Source organism: Suricata suricatta, chromosome 16 (assembly GCF_006229205.1).
Source record: "Suricata suricatta isolate VVHF042 chromosome 16, meerkat_22Aug2017_6uvM2_HiC, whole genome shotgun sequence".
In the NCBI taxonomy this organism is placed as follows: Eukaryota; Metazoa; Chordata; class Mammalia; order Carnivora; family Herpestidae; genus Suricata; species Suricata suricatta.
In genome coordinates this window covers 56,784,900-56,802,875 of record NC_043715.1, presented here as the reverse complement: position 1 = coordinate 56,802,875, position 17,976 = coordinate 56,784,900, and the positions used below count along the sequence as shown (strand labels likewise).

The 17,976-nt window shown below is 63.4% G+C and overlaps 2 protein-coding genes across 3 annotated transcripts; one reads left to right on the top strand and one right to left on the bottom strand.

Moving 5' to 3' along the window:
- Positions 1–822: 822 nt before the first annotated feature.
- On the top strand, positions 823–2,993 carry RFPL4A (ret finger protein like 4A). Its single transcript, XM_029924406.1, has 2 exons — positions 823–1,138; positions 2,416–2,993. The coding sequence occupies exons 1-2, from the start codon at positions 853–855 to the stop codon at positions 2,991–2,993; spliced, it is 864 nt and encodes a 287-aa protein (XP_029780266.1). The 5' UTR covers positions 823–852.
- A 1,163-nt stretch (positions 2,994–4,156) lies between these two features.
- On the bottom strand, positions 4,157–16,345 carry EPN1 (epsin 1). 2 transcript variants are annotated; one of them, XM_029924596.1, is made up of 10 exons: positions 16,021–16,345; positions 11,790–12,039; positions 10,801–10,925; positions 10,067–10,141; positions 9,581–9,664; positions 8,182–8,467; positions 7,447–7,557; positions 7,271–7,354; positions 6,077–6,334; positions 4,157–5,970 (listed from the first exon to the last, which is right to left on the bottom strand). In XM_029924596.1, exons 1-10 carry the CDS (start codon positions 16,246–16,248, stop codon positions 5,762–5,764), a joined length of 1,710 nt encoding a protein of 569 aa, XP_029780456.1. In that variant the 5' UTR covers positions 16,249–16,345; the 3' UTR covers positions 4,157–5,761. The 2 variants fall into 2 exon arrangements, with proteins under 2 accessions (XP_029780456.1, XP_029780457.1); XM_029924597.1 differs by lacking the exon at positions 10,067–10,141.
- Between the last annotated feature and the right edge of the window lie 1,631 nt (positions 16,346–17,976).

Genomic DNA, 17,976 nt, shown 5'->3' with positions numbered 1-17,976 from the left:
GGCTCTGTGCTGACAGTGCAGAGCCCACTTGGGATCCTCTCTCTGCCTCTGTTTCTGCCCCCACCCCTGCTCACGCTGTCTCTAAATAAATTAGGAAAAAACTTTAGAAAGCTTAAATGTCTACAAGAGTACATAGCAGAGAGCAAGGTCTCAGAGGCTGTAAATACACGCAGCAGCTGCTGTCCGGGGCCAGCTTGATTCGGCCCCGCGCGCTCCTGGGGTCAGCAGCGCCCCTCGGAGGCCGCCGGGCTCAGCTTGCGGAGTCAGCGGTCTCCCTGCGCGGCCCGCGCGGACGTGGCGAGCGAAGCCGCGGCTGCTGACGTCCCGCCTCTCACCTTGGCCTTGGCTTCTGTCCTGTGCAGGTCGGGGAACGGGGGTGGGGGCGGGGGGCGGAGTGACCCACCCGTGGCGTTACAAACCCCTTCTCTAGCGGCCTCGTAAACAGACGCCGAAACAAGTCGGATCAATCTTGGCAGCATGTAGGCCTTCCTGGCTAAGCTGGTTTCTGGGGTGGGGGTCTCCATGCCAGTGGCGCACGCGGCTTCTCCCACGTCCGCCCGACTGCGCGCAGGCGCGTATCAGCCCAGGCACTTTGTTGTGCTCCCAGTCAGGTGGGACCCTCTCCCCACCCACTTAGAGCCTGAGGGCGAGTCTGTCTTCCCTCCCCTCCGGCATCTTCAAGGTCAGAACCCTGAGGGCCCGGGGTCCTGTATATATGTACGTGTGTGGGACATAACCACCCACTGGTAGGGACTGCGGGTCACCCCGGGGCAAAGGGGGAGCGGCCCAAGGCCTCGTGTCCACTCTACCTCCGGAGATTCCAACGTGCGCATCTTTCCCCAGGCAGTGGCCATGGCCACACAGTTTAAAGACATAACCACGTGTCCTGTGTGCCTGACTGCCCTCGAAGCGCCCATGTACCTGAAATGCGGCTTCGCCTGCTGCCTGCAGTGCCTGCACTCGCTGCGGAGGGAGCCGGGCGGGGACGGCTTGCTGTGCCCCTCCTGCCCCGTGGTCTCTCAGGAGGAGGACATCAGGCCCGGTACCCAGCTTGGGAGGCTGGTTGCCAAGATCAAGGAGTTAGAGCCCCAGCTGGAAGCTGTTCTACAGATGAACCCAAAGATACTCAAGTTCCGAGGTAGGCCTGTCCCCACCCGTAAATGCCCTGGAGAACCGCAGCCTGCCGACTACTCTGCTTCTTAAGGGCGGGAGCTGAAGTGTGGCTTTCCCAGCATGGCTGTCCTTTCCTAGAAGGACAGATTAGAGCCACCTATGAGAAAACAGCTTAAGCTTCCGTCCCTGTCCTGCAGAGAAATCATGCCTGACTCTCCCCCAAGCCTCAGTTAAGGTGGATTCTCACAGCTCAGCAGCGTGTCTGCCGAGCTTGCGCCGGGATGCCCGGCGGGACCTCCCAGGCTCCCTGGAGCAGACCGAGCCCTTGCTCCTTCGGGCTCTGTCCCCACTCCCCCGTGCTGGGTCCTGAGGGGTGGTGGGTCCCTTGGGTGTGAATGAGGGGTGAGCAGGGTGCTGGGCTGGGTACGCCAGGCCACAGTGTCATGTGAAGGACACGGATTGCCCTGCTCCCGGAGTTTACTTTTCAGCTCCGTACAACTTGAATCCGGGATGGTGAACCCTGTCCCTGAAACGGGACCAGTCCCGTCCCCTGTGTGATCAGAAAGTCTGAGCATCTTCCAAACACCTGTGTGACAGGACGCCACATGGAGCAGATGGTGTTGGGTCCAGAGGGTCTGTTTCCGAGGCTATGTGGGCTCCACCCACGGTCATCCCGGCTCTGCCTCCCGGAGATGTGGCCGGCACTGCCCTGCATCCCCGGGGCTGCCAGAGCCCCGCGCATGCCCACTCATGTCCACAGGGGTCCCTTCCTCCCCCGGACTGTCCAGAGTTCACCCGTCCTCTTCGGGACCCCCAGCCTTACTCTGTGTGATTCCAACTCCAGGAAGCAAAGGTCTAGGATACACTGCTCACCACCCTCAGTAGACAGGAAGGGACTAGCCAAGAACACGAAGTACGTGTAAAACATCCAGGTTCAATGTTATTCTGCACGAAGTACATTTCCATCGTTCACATGTTCAGTTGGTGCCTGCGGGGCCACAGAACTTGCACTGCTCTCCATACTCCTTCTCCACCGAGGAAGGGCATCTTCAGTCAGCCAAATCACTCCGTGTGAAGAGAACACGCTAGGGGTCAGGGGGACGAGTTCTGAGTCCAATCATCCACCTTCTCTACGGAGCGACCCCCGGGGGCAGGGAAGTTTCCCCAGGGAAATTCTGAGCAGGACGGAGCAGAGGGTCTTTGCAATGGGCGTGCCGAGTGCGGAGCAGAGCGTCTTTGCAATGGGCGTGCCGAGTGCGTCGGGTGCGTGTGCCTGCTGACTGGCTTGTTTCTCTTCCACAGCGGAGGTGACCTTGGATGTTGAGACAGCCAACAGCAACCTTGTCATTTCTGAGGACCTGAGGAGTGTCCACTGTGGGTGTTCCACACAGAACTGGAGGCCCGGGGCTGAGAGATTCAACTCCACCCTCTGTGTCCTGGGCTCCCCTGGGTTCTCCTCTGGCCGCCACTACTGGGAGGTGGACGTGGGGAGGAGCGAGGAATGGGACATGGGGGTTTGCAGGGCCTCCGCGAATCGGCAGGGGTCCATTCTGCTGTCCTCGGAGCTCGGCTTCTGGACGGTGGGCCTGAGGAAGGAACTCTACCAAGCCAACACCATGCCTATGACGGCTCTCTCGGTAAGCCCCCGGTTACACCGCGTGGGGATTTTCCTGGACGTGGATTTTGGCACCGTGTCCTTTTATCACGTTGGAGATGGATCCCATATTTTCACGTTCTCGAAAATTCCTGCTGGAGAGACACTGCGTCCATTTTTTGCTCCTGCGTTTCCCAGCATGGATGGCGCGGGCGTGCTGAGAATCTGTCCTGTGGTGAGCCCAGGCGCTGCCAGCCCTGCAGTGGACTCTGGGCCGGACCTATGAACCCCACGGAAAACAGTTCTGGAGCGTTCCCGTGCGCACATAGCCGGAGCTTCGAACTTCCGGGCTGGTTGCAGGTGTGGTAGAAGGTGGCAGAAAAACTTGCGACCATTGGTGAATCGTGAACATGATGTTTAAGTGTTAACATAGGTGTTTCCTTTGGGACTTGTTCCTATTTCTGTTCCAATGAACGGGTTCTGGTTTCCAGACCAATTTCCGAATGTTTTTGTTTTCTGCAATATAACTTAGTGTGTCATGGAGGTTATAAACGAAATAAAAGCTTGGGTGTGGCCAGCAGGTTAGCTGACTTTCTAGGTGATGTGGAAGCCAAGACCTCCAAAGCCGTGTGTTTGGAAAGGCACACATTCCTTTCCAGTGCACGCCAGTCAGCGACCCGGGGAGGAGGCAGAGGGTGCTCCAGGGGGGGCGGGGGGGGGGGGTTCCGCGGAAGCCTGCTGGGGCTCCGCTGGGGTGCTGGGGTGTGCGGGGCACCAGGGAGTGCCTCTTAAAGCAAGAGGCCGCCCCTCCTCACTCTGCGTTGGGCTGCAGGCCAAGGCTTGGAGGAGCTGTACCTGCCACTGCCCCCTGCTCGCTGCCGAGTTAGGCCCAGGCATGGAGGGATGGTAAGCTCAGAGTCTCTCCCCCAGCGACCCACTGCCCTGCGGGAGCACGGCCGAGTTAGCTGCTGCAGGCCCACATATATGCACACGAGTCTGTCCCCTGGCAGTAGAGGGGCCACCTCTGCAGGTCTCAGGCGGGGCGTCCAGGGAGCTGTGGGGCTGGGGGCGCCGCCCTGAGCACGGATGGGGAAGCCAGGCTAGCCGCGAGGGATTGGCAGGCAGGTTAGGGCACCGTTGTTGTGTGTGCTTGAAAATGTCCCTAAAACGTGCTTTTTAAGGAGCAATCATTAAATAGGACTCTCTGAAATTACAAATATGCAAACTAAGAGGCATGAGTGATGAAAAAGAATTAGCCCTAAAAGCAGAATGAAAAACCATTAATACTCAGTAGGAAGCAACAAAGGGCAGTGACTGCGCCCAGGGGAGTATGACCTTGGACCTACAGGAAGCTTACTTTTCGGGCTCGGGTCTGCCACATGTGTGTAAGGCTGCCTATGAAAATGGCAGCTGCCAGAGACAATATGAAAACAATGACTGTTCAATGACTGTGTTCCAATAAAACTTTATTTACAAAAATAAGCAGGCGTGCTGGGCCGTGGCCTGGCTGCCGAATTGGGGCATCAGGCGCCGAGATTCGCACGTTGGGCGCAGCACAGAGCAGGGCGTGTGCACACGGAGAGCGGAAGGGGCGCGGGGTCCCCTGCACAGGGCTGGGTGGCAGGGGTGCGGGCCAAGCAGGACAGGATTTGCACCGAGGGCAGACGGGTTCTGAAGGGAAGGTGAGGCAGAGGCTGGCCGAGACAAGCTGTGTCCAGCTTCTATGACACAGGTGAGAGGAGGGGACACCGAATGCAAGCGAGCCTGAGCTGCTAGAGCAGTGGGCACCGCGAGCGCCCGTCCAGAGATGTGGGGGTGCGCCTGTGAGTGGGCAGGGCCTCTGCCTCCGAGGCTCCCGTCAGGACCCACACGGGTCCCCACAATACCGGGCCGGAGGCTCTCGGTACAGAGGCGGGACACCGGAGCTTTGGAGCCAAGGCGCACTCATACCGGAGGACCGAGGCTGGGGGCAGACAGAGCTTCCTGACCGTGAACCCAGGTCGTGTTTCCGGCTCCCCACCCCCAGCCCGGCTGTGGAAGGAGGGCCCAGCCCACGGGGCTCCATAAAGACCAAGACAGGGGCTCGCTCGCCTGCCCCGTGCTCCCAGCGCCCCCAGGCCCTCCTTTCTCCGGGCGCGGAGACCGCCGCAGTCCCAGGCTTTCACCCCCACAGCCCTGCCGCCTGGCCCTGGCCCGCCAGCCCCTCAAGCTCAAGCCAGCCGCCTCAGGGAGGCGCCAGGGGAGAGGGGCCCACCGAGGATGCCGCCGGGGTCGGCCAGCAGAGCACAGACACCTGCCGACTGTGCCCGGCGGACATGCACACTGGTCACAGCAGGCAGCGCAGCCCCCCATTCTGTGCGGCCACCGTCGCCCTCATCCTCCTGGGCAGCTCACCCGCCCTGCGCCACCCCGACCCCCACGTGGCGCCCACTGGCCACAAGCACGGGTGCAGCAGCCACACCCAGAGCCTCATCCGCTCTCCAGCCCCGAGTGGGCTGCCACCTACCAGGGCTCAGGCGCCCCCCACGCCCCAACCCATCGGAACTGAAGGGCCCAGGACCCCAAGAGGCAGCTAAGAGGTCCAGAGCCCTGGGTCCCCTGGGGGGAGGGGTCGTGTGAACCACTGACGGGAAGCTGGGGGAGCGACACCCATGAGAATTGCCATTTATTCCAGACGTTGCCAAAATTATCACCGAGGATTCACCAAGGGGTGCGCACGGGGAGGGGGAGGCGCAAACACTGATTGAGGGGCGAGTCAGGAGTGGGGAGGGAGGGGAAGGGGCAGGGGACCCCCAGCTGTCCCTCCCCTTTCTAATGCCACAGGAAAGGGGTCCTCCTCCGGCCAGCACCCCTCCCCACCCCCGTGTCATGTCCAGTTTCTCTCCGGGGAGGTGGAGTGGGGGACACGGAAGAGGATGTAGTGTGAGTGGGCCCCAGGAGGGGAGGGTGCTGGGGGGGCAGGGGTCCCCCACTTCACATGCACTCACAACACTGGTCTCCCAGGTAGCAGAAATGGGGGAAGCCGGGCCAGGCCAAATCCCCCTCCCTCCTGGATTATAGGAGGAAGGGGTTAGTGTTGGGGGCTGGGGGGCCCGGGGGCATCATGGGGGGCAGGCCAGGGCCCCCACCCAGGGGAGAGATGTACGTCGGTGGTGCTCCGGGGACCGGGGGCACAGGGCTGAGCCGGAGCTGGTTCAGGGTAAGCGTCGCAGGGGGTGCAGGCTGGAAGGGGTTGGTGATGGAGGGGCCAGTGGTCGGGGCTCCTACAGGAGAGAAGAGGAGACAGCAGAGTCAGGGGTCTGCCTGGGTAGGAGGGGGGCGGGGGGCGGGGGCCGGGGCGACCAACCCGTCCAAGAGGCCGGCACTCACCGCTTGGCAGGAAGGGGTTGGAGGCCTTGGCTCCTGGCGGCGTGGGGCCCGGCCGGCTCACCAGCGAGTCCAGGTCCACGAGGGCTGCGTTAGGCCCCAGGAATGACTCTGGGGTCTTCCGTGTGGGCGGCGGGGGGGTGGGGGCAACCGCGGGCGGAGGGCTCCCCACAGCCTCAGCCAGAGAGCCTCCGACCCCACTCATGTCGAAGGCCCCAGGACTGCGGGCGGGTACCTCTCCAGCGAGCAGCTCCAGCTCCCCTACAAGAAGCGGGGGGGATCAGGGGAGGACGGTGGGAGGCCTCGGTGGGAGGCCCCGCCCAGGGCCAAGCCAGGAGGGGCCAACTCAAAGGGAACTCCTGCTGACAACCTCCAGGGCAGAGAACTACTAAGGCCGCTCAGGCAATCCGCAAAACCCCGCGGGCTCCAGGGTCCCCAACAGAAACCTCACAGTGGAGAAACAGCGGCAGGTGCAGACACCTGCGGACTGAAGAGCATCTGTGAGCTGGACAGCGGGTTGTTTCTAAGAGTCAAGAATCTTCCCTGCTGCTAGGAAATGCAAGAATCAGCAGGGAGAGAGGGAAACAGGGCCAGGAGGTAGCGAACCATGGACGGGACAATAACCTCAGGGGTCCAAGGAGAGGGACCCCTGGCGCCTGCCTGCCTTTCTTGGCTAGAGCCCGCCGGGTCCCAAGAATTCCTGCTTCCACAGTCCGCAGGTCACCGGTGCCTTCTGAGGACAGGCCCCGCGCCCTCCCAACACCTGCGCAGGCGGGGGACGTTCTCCAGACACGAGGCAGGCCAGACAGTGCCAGGAAGGGACACAGGAGCCGGGATGCCCAAAGACAAGTTCCCCCGAAGACAGGATGCCAGGTGGGCAGGGCGCTGGGCCCTGAGGCACCAGCGGGCAGGCCAGGGGGCGGGCCCCCGCAGGCACTGCGCCGCTGGTGACGCAGGGCACAGCCGGCAGGGCCCCGGACACCCCCAGAGGAGTGTTCCAGCGACAGAGAAGTCAGAGCTCAGGATCTGGGAAAGCTCCAAGAGACGGTGCTTTGTGCTACTTTTCCAACTTCTCTCGGAGTAAAAAATTACTCGAAACCCAGGTAAAACTTCCTTTTTGAAGACGTGTACGAGCGGTTGCAACCCCAGCAAGAGGGCCTGGGGGCCGGGCCCCACCCGGCCCGGAGGGGGGCTCACCCGTGCTGCTCCCGGAGGCGGGCAGGGCCGCGCGCAGGCGGTCGAAGTCTGAGAACTCGTCCGGCTCCGCATCGAACCCGACGGCTGTGGGGTCCGGGGGCCGCTCAGCTACCCGAGGGGGCCCGCCCCCCAGGCGCCCCCCAGGTGCCCCCCACGCTCCGGCCCCGCCCCAGTACCTGCGGCGCCATTCGTGCTGGGCTTGGCGGGTGACCCTCCCCAGGGGTCTGAGAAGGCAGCGGCTGGAGCCCAGGGGTCCGAGGCCGGGGGTCCGCCTACCGGAGCCCCACCTGAGTGAGGAAGGGGGCACGTCCGAGATCCATCTCGCAAGAAAGCGCCCACCCCTCCAGCCTCACCCCTGGGCTCACTCCTCCCACAGCCTCGCCCCGCCCTGACTTGTCCTGGGACGCAGCTGCGCACCCCAGAACCTTCGGGCCCAACCCCAGCCTCTCCCACCTCACCCCCACCATCGAGCCATGGCTACACACACTGCAGGGCCTCTGCCCACGTGTCCCTTCCTGGCAAAGCCCTCCTCGGCCATGAGGCCTCTGGGAAGCCCCCAGGAATCTCCCCAGCTAGGTGAGGGTCTGTGGCTCACCCAGACCTGCACGACCTCCCACCGCTCCCTCAAGTCCCCACAGGGCGTCCGGCCCCTTCCCAGCCCGCCTGCTCCCAGCCAGCCTCAGGAGTCACCCCACTCTGGCTCCACCCCAGCAACCTCTCTACCCTGACCCCCGCCCCCATGGCCCCCTTCCCACGGTCCTGCAGGCTCCCGTACCGCCACCCCTCCAGGCTGTTTGCCCTGACCCCACAGCTACCTGTCACCCACTACACTGCATCTGCCACAACTCCAGGGCACACCCGGAGCCGTACACTGGATGCGGGGCCCGAGCAGGCGGGCAGCCGGCACTCACCATCAGAGCTCCCCCACGGGTCAGGTGTGGGCCCCTCTCCAGCTGCAGGGGCCTGGGCCCCACCCCAAGGGTCAACCGGGGCCCCCGCAGGGGCAGCAGGCCTCCAAGGGTCCCCAGCAGCTGGTGTAGGGGCCGGACCACCCCAAGGATCAGCAGCTGGAGGGACGGGGGCCCCTCCCCAAGGGTCCGAGGTGGGGGTGCTCATGGGTGCTGGGCCTCCCCAGGGATCCGAGGCTGGTGGTGCAGCCGGGGCCGTGAAAACGTCAGCCAGGTCCATTAGGGAGGACTGCAGGAGACGAAGGAGAGACAGATATGAGGCAAGAGCAGGCCAGGCCAGGCCAGGGGCCCAGGAGGAGGGCCCTGGGGGTGCAGGAGGGACAGCCGCAGAGCAAGACGGAAGAGCCAGGGGCTGTGGCCATGAGACAGAAGAAGGCGGCTTCCCCACCTCCCATCCCCACCAGACCCCTGCTGTCCACCGCCCCCCACCACCCAGCCCTCCCCAGTTCCCCCCAGAACAAGGGACCAGAGCCCAGAGGCGCCCGCCCAGCCCGACATGGGGGAGGCCTGCCTGCAGTCGTCCACCGAGTCTCAGGTGATTACGGGTCACCCTGAACATTCCGGGCCTGAGGCTCAGCACACGTCCACCTCAGCGCATGCTCCAGGTTTCAAGGGCTCCGTGTCGGCGCCTGTGCGTGCTCGTGCACACCCACGGCACACATGTGCGTGTGCTCACACGCACGTGCTCACCCACATGCGTGCACATACTCACACGTTCACCCCCATGCACACGGCCTCTCTGGACAAGCAGGTACTCCCCTCTCACAGGCCGTAGGCGCCAGCCTGGTTCCCCTTTCCTGAGGCCCCCGAGCGGCCGGGCACGAGGGAGCCCTCCGGCGGAGGCTGGCCCGAGCAAGCTTCTCTACCCAGAGGCCCGTGGGGGGCTACCCGGCCCCACCCGCCCACCTCCGCCGTCAGGCCAGTGCCCACGGCAACCTGTGAGAGGCCAGAAGGAGGCCGGCTTGGGTGACCCCGGCAGGTGAGTGACCCTGGCCTTGACGGGCACAGCCAGGCCCTCTTCACCCGCAGAGCCGACAGAGGAGACAGAGATGCGCAAACTGAGCGGCCACCACGCGTCCCGTCTGCACTGGGGGACTGGGCCCCCGACAGCCGGGGCCAGGCCCGTCTCGCTCACCGCTGACCCGCGGAGGCCCGGCTGGCACTCAGGAGGGGCCTGGGGGCTCGCGCCCTCCCCTCCTGCGGGGTCAGGCTGCTGCTCTCGCAGTGTCCTGCTCTGGCCGCGCTCCGCTGCGAGCACCCGCGGCAGCTCAGCGGTGGGGACAGGCTCCAGCGCCCTCCGGCGCCCCTGCGCTGCGGGAGAACGCCCCGCTCCGCAGCCCACCTCCTCCTGGCCGCCGGTCTCCCGTCTGCTCTCCTCTATGGCCATCTGCAGCCTCAGGTCATCCCCACGGCGGATCCGCTCCTCCTGTTTGGGTCAGAGGCAGGCGGCAAGGGAGGGTCAGAGGCCGAGTGTGGAGGCCCCGCCCCCCTCCCCCCCGACAACGGTGACTGAAAACTAAAACGGGACATGGACGATGTGTGGGAGGGGAGGGTGGGGACAGAGAGCTGGTGTGCGGGACACGGGCCTGGCCGGGCGGCGTGGGACTGGGCGCCTGACTCTGCCATGTCTGCTGCGCTGGGTGGAGGTGCCCAAGGCCTGGGCTGTGGCAAAGGGGACGGAGAGGCCACACGACATCCGCTTCCTGTGCTGCGACCAACCGTCAGAGGACCCGCTGACAGAGGCCAGGAGCAGAGCTGCTGTGGGGTGGGTGAGGGGTGCAGGAGTCGGGGGCCTGAGGAGGGTCTGGAGGGAGGGGGCCGCTCTGACCTTGTCGTGCTCCTCACGGCTCAAACTAAGGGCCAGCTGGAGCTGGACGTCGTCCTCGGGGCCGCAGGGCGGGGGCTGGGGGAGAGAGAGTGTGAGGGGTCCGGGGCAGGACACGAGGTGGGGGGTGGGTGAGAGAGAGAAGGGGGGAAGGAGAGGGAGAGAGGAGACCAACGGAGAGAGGAAGGGGAGGAGGAGTCTGAGGGGGTCCCGGGCAGGACGCGAGGCGAGGTGGGGGTCAGGAGCGTGGAGGAGGAGAGGAGGAGAGAGAGAGAGGAGGGGAGAGAGGGAGAGAGTGTGAGAGGGCAGGACACCAGGTGGGAGGACGGAAGAGAGAGAAGGAGAGAAAGAGAAGGAGAGAAAGGGAGAAAGAAGGGGGAAGAGAGAGGGTGATGGGGCAGGACATGGGGGGGATGGTAGAGTGAGAGGAGAGAGAGAAGAGCAGGAGAAGAAAAAGAAAGAAAATGGGAACAGAGCCAGGACAGACGGAACCGAAGGCACAGGCACAGTCACCCAAACCGGGGAGGCAGGGGCCGAGACCGGGCTGAGAGACCAGCAGGGAAGCATCCGAGACAGGAGGATGCAGAACGCCAGGGGAGAGGGCCAGCGGGAGAGTTGGGGGCGGGGATAGAGCAAGCAGGGGCCCTGGGGAGCTGGGGGGCGGCCGAGGCATGAGATGGGATGAGAACAGAAGCCAAACACCCACGGCGCCCCGGCCCGGCCCCGCGCCCCCGTACCTGGTCGGCCTCCTCCTTGCTCATGGCCAAGGCCAGCTGCAGCTGCAGCTCCTCCTCCCCGCTGCTCTGCGGCCACGCCTGCTCCGCCTCGGCCGGGGGCCCGGAGCTCACCGCCGCTGAGGACGCTGCGGCAGGGACGGCAGTGAGACCGGCCGCACAGAGACAAGGGACCCCACAGCCCAGGCAGGGGGCTCCCGTGGGGGGCAGACTGTGAGCCGGGTGTGTCCAGCTCGCCCTACCCCGGGGAGAAGAGGGGACGAGGGGTGGGGGTCAAGGAAGGACAGCCCTGCTGGCCCAAGAACAAAAGCCCTGCAGCAGACAAGGACGTGCGGGAGCCCGGGAGCCCGGGAGCCCGTGACCTTGGTGTCCGAGCTGCTGCGCCCCTGGGGCCTGCTCTGAGCCCCGGGGCACACGGGCCTCCAGGCCCATAGCTCCCACTCGTCCAGGGCTGGCGGAGAACTGCTGAGTGTCCACAGAAGAACAGCACCCGCACCCTTGGCCACCACCCCCATGGTGGGTGTGGCTGAGACAAGAGTGACCAGGAAGAGGGGACTATCCGGAAGGAGGGACAGACCGGGTGGAGGGGCCTAACGCTGAGCCAGGGGAAGCGCCCACCTGCTGCTGCCAGCATGCCCCCTGGAGCACCAGCCAGCCGTCCCTGACCTCAGGGCTCGGCAACCCCCTCCAAGGCACCCCTGCGTCGTCAGCACTGACGCTCAGGCAAGGCCCGGGCCCAGGGCAGGGGCCCCCGGGTTAGTATTTGCGTGTGCACAGAGTACCCCTCAGCTCTAGGGGCCCGGAGCGAGAGGGAAGGGACACGGGGGTGCAGACGAGGTTCCCGGCCCATCGTCCCTCCGAAGATCATAGAGAAAGCAGGGCCCAGGGAGCGGAGAGCCTGGATCTGGAAGCAGGCGGGTGGCAGGGCTCGGCAGGGCGCCGGGCGCCGGGCCCGGACGGGCAGCGAGGCGCGGGCCCCCAGGCAGCCTCACCCGTGGCGGTCTGCGCCAGCTTCTCCTTGGTCTTGAGCGCGTGGGCGCGCTCCTCCCGCAGCCGGTCCTCGTCGCGGAGCAGGGCCACCAGCTGCTTGGCCTTCTCGCGCACGTTCACGCCCTGGTCCTTGCCGTCCCGGTCCACGTACTGGAAGTCCTTGAGCGTCTGCACGGCGTACATGTTCTCCTTGCACTGCTGGGACACCCGCTCCGAGCCGGTCTTGATGAGGTACTCCATCAGCGTCATGGCCTTCGGGGCGGGGGCACATGGTCACTCACAGGGCGGCCAGGGTCCTGCCCCGGCGCCAACCCCCACGTCAGCGCACACGGCGGACACGCGCACGGCCCGGCGGGCTGCTACACGGCCACTCGGAGGGACCCCACAGGCACCAGTGAGCACGCGGAACGTCCCCGACGGGCACGTCCACAGAGGACGTGGTTCACAGGAGATTCGGGGCTGCCAGGGGCTGGGGGACTCTCGGCAGACACTCCATCAGTGTGCAGGTGACCAAACGTTCCGGACAGAGGCCGCGGGGGTGGCCGCCCAACCCTGGGCGGGGCTCTGCCCACGAACCGCCGCTTTACAGGGCGAACTGTGCGGCATGGGTCTGCGCGCAGCTCGGTCAAGACCCAGAAACCGGGAAAAGGCAGGTAGGGTCACCTGCGGCCCCTCCCGAGGTCCCCGAGTGGAGCAGACCCCGCTCTATTTCTCTAAAACCACGAAAACACACTTGTTAAATCACGTTCGAGAGCACCTGCTACCCGGACAGCCAGGCTGCTTTCTCCACTGTCTGGAGCAGGAGGACAAGGAGGGGGAGGGGAGGGTGAGAGGGAGCAGGGGAGGCACCGGGCCTGAGGGCCTGAAGGCCGGGCTCTCAGCAGGGGACCCGAGCTGGGACAGCAGGAACAAAGGACAGGGAGGAGGAAACACCCTGGGCAGCTTCGGCACAGGAACAAATTCTCCTTCCAGCAGTTACAGCGCAATGGGAGAAAAGCAACCCCCAGTCCGTGGACAAGAGCGCCCCTTAGGATGTGGAGGGCATGGGGGGGCGCCAGAGCCCCTGAGGACCACCCACGGCCCTTCGGTTTTAGCTGAGCTCCCTGCACAGCCCCACTGATCTGCCAGGGACACCACGGGGAGGGGTGTCTCTAAGGTCTCCCCGACGTGCCTGGATCTCACAAGGCTTCCTGAAGGTGTGCGAGTGGTATTTACACCAGCAATCAGAGGTTAGTCTTTAACCAGCCCTCGGGGCGTTCCTGCGGCAGAAAGGAGAGGGGGAGCGTCCCCAGTTCAGACCAGAAAGGCCACACGCGCCCCGCGCCGCATAACACAGAAGTCCCCAGCAGCAGGTCACGCGGTGAGGCCCATGTGACAGACAACCACGTCCCCACAGTCTGGGGCGGGACTGGCAGCAGACAGACTGACAGACAACCACGTCCCCACAGTCTGGGGCGGGACTGGCAGCAGACAGACGACAAACTCGTGTGTGCAGAGCCCTGGAGACCCGGGAGCTGCAGTTACACGGCCTATGAACCCAGAAAGAACCCAAACGCCCCCAAGGGAGAAACGCACACGTAGGGAGCGCAGGGCGCCGGAGCTGACGGAACCCGCGAGCGGCTGCCGCACCCGCCAACTGCCCAGGGGCGGCCGTGAGCGACGGAAACACATGCAAAGAACCATGTGCACAGGTCCATGTAAAGTTCTAGAACAAACCTGGCAGACAGAAGGCAGGACAGGTGCATCTGGGGAGGGGTGTGCTGAGCGAGCCTGGGGGAGGCGGGCACATCCTCTCTCCCCATCGGGGCTACACTGGCGTGTGCACGCGTGAGCGCCACCCAGGCCTCATGCTCGTGACGTGTGCCACACAGAAAACGGGAACGTGTTCTCTAAAGTATGCAAGCGGAGGGCCCCAGAGCTCCTGCTGAGTTCTGAAACCGCCTGTTCCTGGATCCCCCGGACACCAGATTATGAGTCAGGGATCCACATGGGGCGCCTGGGCGTCCAACTCTTGGTTTCACTTCAGGCCACGGTCTCGTGGTTCATGGGTTCGAGCCCCACGTCGGGCTCTGTGCTGACTGGAGCCTGCTTGGGACCCTCTCGCCCCATCCCTCGTCCTCCCCTGCCTGCACACGTGTGCATGCACTCTCAGGCTCGCCCTCTCTCTCCAGATGAAGAACAAAGTGAAAAATACGTTATTTACCAAAAAAAAAAAAAAGAAAAAAAAAAAAAAAAACGACATCCACAAACAAATTCTCAAGGGACCAGGTGACAGATGACCCAGCTTTTCAGGCCACAGGGCCCGTGTGCCACCGGGGATGCAGCCGCAGACAAGCGGGCCTGGCCACGCACCGACTGGAACTGTACCTACCCATACAGGAGGCCGGCCAGCCCCTGGCCCAAAACTTGTCGACCTCTGGTTTTAAAAAATAAAAACTGAGGGGCACCTGGGCAGCTCAGTCCGTTAAACATTCGGCTCAGGTCATGATCTCACGGTTGGTGGGTTCGAGCCCCGCATCAGGCTCTGTGCTGACCGCTAGCTCAGAGCCTGGAGCCTGCTTCGGGTTCTGTGTCTCCCTCTCTCTCTGTCCCTCCCCTGCAAGCACTCTCCCTCTCTCTAATAAACATTAATAAACAAATGTTTATGAAATAAAAACTGAGACCCTGCATTGCTTGGGGCAAAGAGGGGACCCAGCCCAGTCAAGAGAATGGGCTCCAGGGCTCCTGTCCCACTCCTGCCCCCTGGGGGCCCCCCGCCCCTGAGCCTCCTTGTGCCTCAGTGTTCTCCCCTGAAAAGTGGGGACAGGAGAAGAACTCTGCGGTTCTCTGCCTACAGCAGTATCTCCCCAGCGCACGTGGTCCACCAGCCTCACTGAGCTTCCTTCATTTTCGAGAGGCCCCTCAGGTCCTGTCTGCTCCCTTCACCTGCACACAAGGGCTCACCCACAGCCCCCACTTTCTCAACTGGACAAATGCCACCCAGTCCTTCGTGACAAACCACCAAAATAACTGACCCGACACGGGGTCCGTGGGATTGAAGAGCCAACCCAGGTTTGATAGGGTGGGCGTGAGAACGAGCCGCAGCATTTCCAGGCCTGAGAAACTGGGGGGGACACCGTGCCGAGGGACAGAGGGCCCAGCCGGCGCCGGACCCCTGCTGAATCCACCAGCCCAGGGGCCTCGCCCGCCTCGTCCACCACAGACGCAGCAGGCCGCCGGCCGGCACCCACCAAGCCAACGGCAACAAGAGGACTCGCGGGAACCTCACTCTCCGGCCCCCACCCCCCCAGCAGCCGGCCCCTCACGCACAAGGACGTCTGCAGGCGGGTCTGGGCCGCACTGCTGGGAGTGGGGGCCGGCTGCCCACGCCAGCCCGTGCCCACCGCCGCTCCCTGGCCCGGGGGGAGGATGCCAGGCCCAGTGAGCTGCAAATGCGCTCGGAAGCCCTCCCCAAAGACACGCTCCCTTTGACCAAAGCCTGCAGTCCGCTGGCTGGGTGAGGACGTGCGCACCGTCACCAGGACCGGTAAGCAGACCGCTTCCGTGGAGGGCGCGCTGTCCACGTTCATCTACGTGACACACGCATGTGCCCTCAGCCTGGAAGTTCCAGTCCTAGAAAGTGGCAAACATACAGGGGATTCGCGGGAGTCTTGCTCATAAAAAGCCAAACGTCACAGACCACTTAGTGATCCGCCACCAGGCAGCGCTTGTTAAAAATGGAAAAAGAAAAAGAAAACAAGGTGACAAGTCTTTTACATCCTAAAGGGGAATGATCCCTAAGACACAGATTCACCTCCCTTTGTAATACGGGGCCACGTCTTACGCTTGATAAAACCCACCACTTTCCACCTGCAGTCCTGCGCCCCGGTAACTGCACATGCAGCCACGTGCCCAGTGCTGCAATGGCGGTCCCCAAATTCCTGGTGCCAGGGGACACGCACACAGAGTTCGTCCGAGGAAAAACAGAAGCAGGGGACAGCATCTGCCTGAGAAGGAACCGGGCTCCGGGCACGCAGAGGGACAAACGCTGTGCGCCCGCGGAAGCCTTCTGCGTGGCCGAACCTTGCAACTGTGCCACGATTTCAAAAAGTTTAAATCCCGAGACTCAAAACTCTTGTTGCCTTCGTGAGGGAAAAGGGAGGGCGGGACAGAGACGCACGCGAAGGCCCCCAACTCCAGGTCCTCGGACACACCCCCACGGGAGCCCCTGCCGCCGGCAGACTCGGCACTGACCTTGTACACGTGCCGCCAGTTCTTGCCGTGGTCGTTGAGCCGCTTCCAGATCATGCTCATGATCTCGGAGAAGGCGACCACGTTGTAGGTGAGGTCAGCGATCTCAGACATGAGGGAGCTGGACGGCCCCCAGGGGTCGTTGCTCGTGGCTTCTCGGACCTTGATCTCAGCCTCCGAGTAGTTGTGGACTATGTTTTTCATCTGGCGCCGCAGCGATGAGGTCGACATGGCGGCGGCGGTGGGGAGGGCGGTGGCCCCCGGGGTGTGGCGAGACAGGCGACTCGAGGAAGCAGCAGCAGCGGCAGGGGCTGGTGGGTCACCACATCTGAGAAGGAAAGGCCCTTCAGGAACACAACTGGGGACTGGGGATGTCCAGCATGAGCCCCCCACAGCCGCCCAGGGGTGAGGACGAGGTCCTACCCTAGCCTAGAAAGCTCTGGCCCTTGTCAACCCCCATCTTAGTCACCCAGTCCATCTTTCAGTTCCTCAAACATGCCCAGCTCCTTCCTGCTTGGGGCCCCTGCTCGGCGAGGCAGCATGTGCAGTGGTGGATGACAGGTCGGGGCACCTCAGCCCGGCACTTCCGAGCCCACTGCCCTGGGTAGGGCAGGAAGATCCGTGCCTCAGTTTTCTCCCCTGTAAAGTGAGCTTTCACTCAGCAACCCAGGGAGCCAAGAGCCCAGTGTGTGGGAAGTATGCTATAAACGTGGGTGGTGTCACAAGACGGTCACCCTGCTCTTCCTCACCACCCAGGTCACTCCTCATCGCCCCGAGGGCTCCACCGAAGCCTCCCAGATGTTACACATCCAGACACCAGTCATTGTTCCCCAGGGGCCACCGGTACTTCATACCCGTGGGGCTGATTCGGTGGCTAAGGCCAACCCAAAAGCCCCAAGGGGACAGAGACCATGTCTCTGGAGACAGCTGCCCCAGAAGAGCCATTCAATAAACAGCTGGAAGGAAGAAGGAGGGATGGCAGGAGTGGAAGGGGCAGGATCTGTGGCAGAAACAAGAACACACAGGGAAGAGACCAGGAACAGAGGGAGAGGCAGGGAATGCCTGGGGGTGAGGCATCCCAAGGGTGGGGGAGCAGGAGGCCCAGGAGAGGGAGAGATAAGAAGGCTGAGCCCGGCCACCCACTGGGTCTGAGCCACATGCCAGGTGCTCGCTGACCAAGATGCCCGTTATCTCAACACCGGGCTTGCGGACGCCAAACAATTCAGCCAAGGTCACACACTAAGCGCAAAGCACAGACTCAACCTCTGGCTGCTTGGGCCCCAAAGCTTACACTTTTAAAGCAACCCGAGCTGAGAGCAAGGAAATGGGAAGGAAAAGAGCAGGAACCAAGCAGAAGGTGACAATCACAGCAAGCAGGGACACGACCCTTACCCTGTGCCAGGCGTTCTCCATACTTTACACAGTGACCCAATCAATCCTCCCAACCCCGTGATTCACAGCACCTCACGGGGGGAGGAAACTGAGGCACAGGAAGAGCGACCCCCTGCCCCGGGACGCAGACCTCACCCCAGCTCCAGAGCGGACTCTGAGCATCTCGGTCCACCTCTGCTGCGGTCGGCCCTCCCACCACCCACCTACGTCCCGCGGTGGCTGGGATGGCCCCAGCTTTGAATTCCAGCTGGAGAGCAAGGCACAGTGAGGCAGACAGGAGGAGGTGAGGGGGCCCCGCAGGCCAGCCGGACACACCAGCACAGCGGAGACAGAAAGAAGGGAAGGAGACAAACAAGAAGAGAAACAGACGCCAGAGAAACGCAGGCAGAGGAACTACCCAGAGACAGACTCACAACCAGAGACAGCGAGGCAGGACAACAAGCAGAAAGGACCGAGGCCCCGGAAGGAAAAGAAAAAGACAGCAACCCGGCGCTAGAGATATAGAAAAAAAAAATTAAGACAGAATACAAAGAACAAGAGATCTGCGCCTGAATCTTGGCCATGAAC

Bases quoted from the DNA above. Each gene is read 5' to 3' on its own strand.
- EPN1 (XM_029924596.1), bottom strand. From the start codon at position 16,248: ATGTCGACCTCATCGCTGCGGCGCCAGATGAAAAACATAGTCCACAAC. The intron at 12,040-16,020 runs GTCAGTGCCGAG...CCCGCCCCGAAG, and splicing joins ACTGGCGGCACGTGTACAAG to GCCATGACGCTGATGGAGTA. The intron at 5,971-6,076 runs GTGAGTGCCGGC...TCTCTCCTGTAG, and splicing joins CAACCCCTTCCTGCCAAGCG to GAGCCCCGACCACTGGCCCC.
- RFPL4A (XM_029924406.1), top strand. From the start codon at position 853: ATGGCCACACAGTTTAAAGACATAACCACGTGTCCTGTGTGCCTGACT. The intron at 1,139-2,415 runs GTAGGCCTGTCC...TCTCTTCCACAG, and splicing joins AAAGATACTCAAGTTCCGAG to CGGAGGTGACCTTGGATGTT.